The sequence below is a fragment of the Trichoplax adhaerens genome, genomic scaffold, assembly GCF_000150275.1.
Source record: "Trichoplax adhaerens TRIADscaffold_14 genomic scaffold, whole genome shotgun sequence".
In the NCBI taxonomy this organism is placed as follows: Eukaryota; Metazoa; Placozoa; class Uniplacotomia; order Trichoplacea; family Trichoplacidae; genus Trichoplax; species Trichoplax adhaerens.
This window is the reverse complement of record NW_002060956.1, coordinates 1,823,825-1,825,952: the sequence shown is the minus strand read 5'-3', so window position 1 is coordinate 1,825,952 and position 2,128 is coordinate 1,823,825. Positions and strand designations below refer to the sequence as shown.

The following is a 2,128-nucleotide window of genomic DNA, read 5'->3' as shown; positions in this document are numbered from 1 at the left end:
GATAATTCTATTAGACTATCCTTATTTAGTTAACTTCTAATTTGGATATACTGTGTTTTAATATAGCACTGACTTTTTATCACAGTAACACTTATACACATACTGAAATTAATAGCTATAATAGGGAATGCAAATCATCTGCTTACAGTTCGAATCATTGTGATTGTAATTTACTTATGGTAGACTGTAAATTATCATGGAAATGTTCCGTGATAGGACATATCGTAATCTGACTATTCTGTATTAGTCATTACATGTCTATGCTCGTAAATACTGTTGTCTGCATTAAGGGAGCAGTAGCTAAAATTAATATCTAATTCAGTAAATGATTCTAATGTTAATTGTATTAACTATGACTCATGAACTATTGAGGAATAGTATATAAATGCAGCGTATCGTGAAATAAAGAAGAATTCTCCAACTTAGTGTTTAACGTAAAATACGAGGCGTTTAAGTCTTTGTGTAGTCTGCTAGTAGAGCAAAAGTGGTTGTGATAGTGCAGATATCGTTCCTTGATACGTGGTTCAAGGAATTGACTTATTGATCGTATATTGCGTTATCTTGTTGCAAAGCTGTTTTGTGACAACCTCTTAGCTACGAATTATCTTTTATACTTAGATATGTACTAATTGAATTTGCAATATAATATTACTTACAACAGATTTACAGACGATTAATGCGAGATAATGGCTACCGATAGGACCAATGCGACTTTAGTGGCTGATCCGCCACCAAGGTACGGATCACAAGATCCTGAAGCGCCACCAACAAACTTGGAGTCACGGGAAGCACCGCCACCTTACCTGCCATTTCCAGGTGAAGATCTAATATCTTTAATTTGGTTTGAAAGCAAATACGTAAAAAAATAACACTGCTTCGGTTATGGGCAGAAATCCTGTCATCAGATTTATACGTTGTATAATAAAAATGTCGTCAAACTTCATTTATAAAATCTTAGGTCCACCACCATCTTATTCTGAAGTCGTAAAGAAAATACGCAGAACGCGAGAAGAGTCAGATAACTATCCTCAGTTCTTTGGAAAAATATTTAAAATGATTATTGGCACATGTAAGAGTCATCAAATTTTCTGTCTTAAAAACCAATTTATAACGATAACTTGCATTTAGAATCATCAGCGTTTATTAATTTTCATTTCAACCATGACAGTTGGCTTCACAATATTTTTGGGTATCTTCCTGGCTATTCCAATCTCCCTGATTGTTATAGGTAATACATTTATACTATACGTGTGTTAATCAATTATGTATGCCAACAGAAAGACATTTTATTCTAACCTAAGCTAATAACATCTAGGAGCAATATACAAAGACCAGTGCCCAGTACAACCTAAAATCCCAATATATTTAATTGTTCTTGGGAGTTTTGGATTGCTCAAGAATCTTCTGGATCTTTGCCAACAAGTATCGAAGGGTGATACAGATGATTCGGACGATTCGGAAGATTCCGATAATTCGGAATCTTCTAAAAGTAATGACGTGCAAAGTTACGAGACCCTTATAACTTGCTTTCTCATTGCTTGGTTCATTGCCGGTAACGTGTGGATTTACAGTATATACAAACCATCCTTTAATCCAATGGATATTAAGTACTGCAACCAAACGCTCTATTTATTTGCTTTTTGGATTACTACAGCCGGGTACATCATTGTAGGTTTTTTCTGCTTCTGTTTCTGTTGTGTTGCTTGCGTAGCAGTCTGTGCGTCAGACAATTAATTTACCTAAATTTGCTTCGTAACATTTAACAAATATAAGGGGTATTTGTAAGGCTGTCTAATTTTTTATATATTAGAAATACTACTGTCTGTAACGATATCTTTATTAATTATCATTAATATGTATTATAATGATGCCATTCATTAATGCTAAAAAAATTAAATTCTAACTACTACAGTTATTATAATATCATGCTATAATTGATACTTAGTCAAGCAATCGTATAGCTGTACTAAAATATCTCTTTATGCGTTTAAATTATTACTTTGTAATTGCCCTCATTTTAAAAATGAGCAAATTTTTGTCCATAATCGTATATAATCATTGTATCCTTTAAGTAAGTCGTGCTACATATCTTATTCTTTTTCGATAGTTAAAATAAATCAATTACTTC

The 2,128-nt window shown here is 32.8% G+C and overlaps 1 protein-coding gene across 1 annotated transcript; it reads left to right on the top strand.

Moving 5' to 3' along the window:
* Positions 1-686: 686 nt before the first annotated feature.
* TRIADDRAFT_64263 (expressed hypothetical protein) lies at positions 687-2,125 on the top strand (the record flags this gene model as incomplete). The annotated part of the gene is made up of 2 exons (XM_002116300.1): positions 687-816; positions 1,316-2,125. The coding sequence occupies 2 exons, from the start codon at positions 687-689 to the stop codon at positions 1,732-1,734; spliced, it is 549 nt and encodes a 182-aa protein (XP_002116336.1). The 3' UTR covers positions 1,735-2,125.
* Positions 2,126-2,128: the final 3 nt, after the last annotated feature.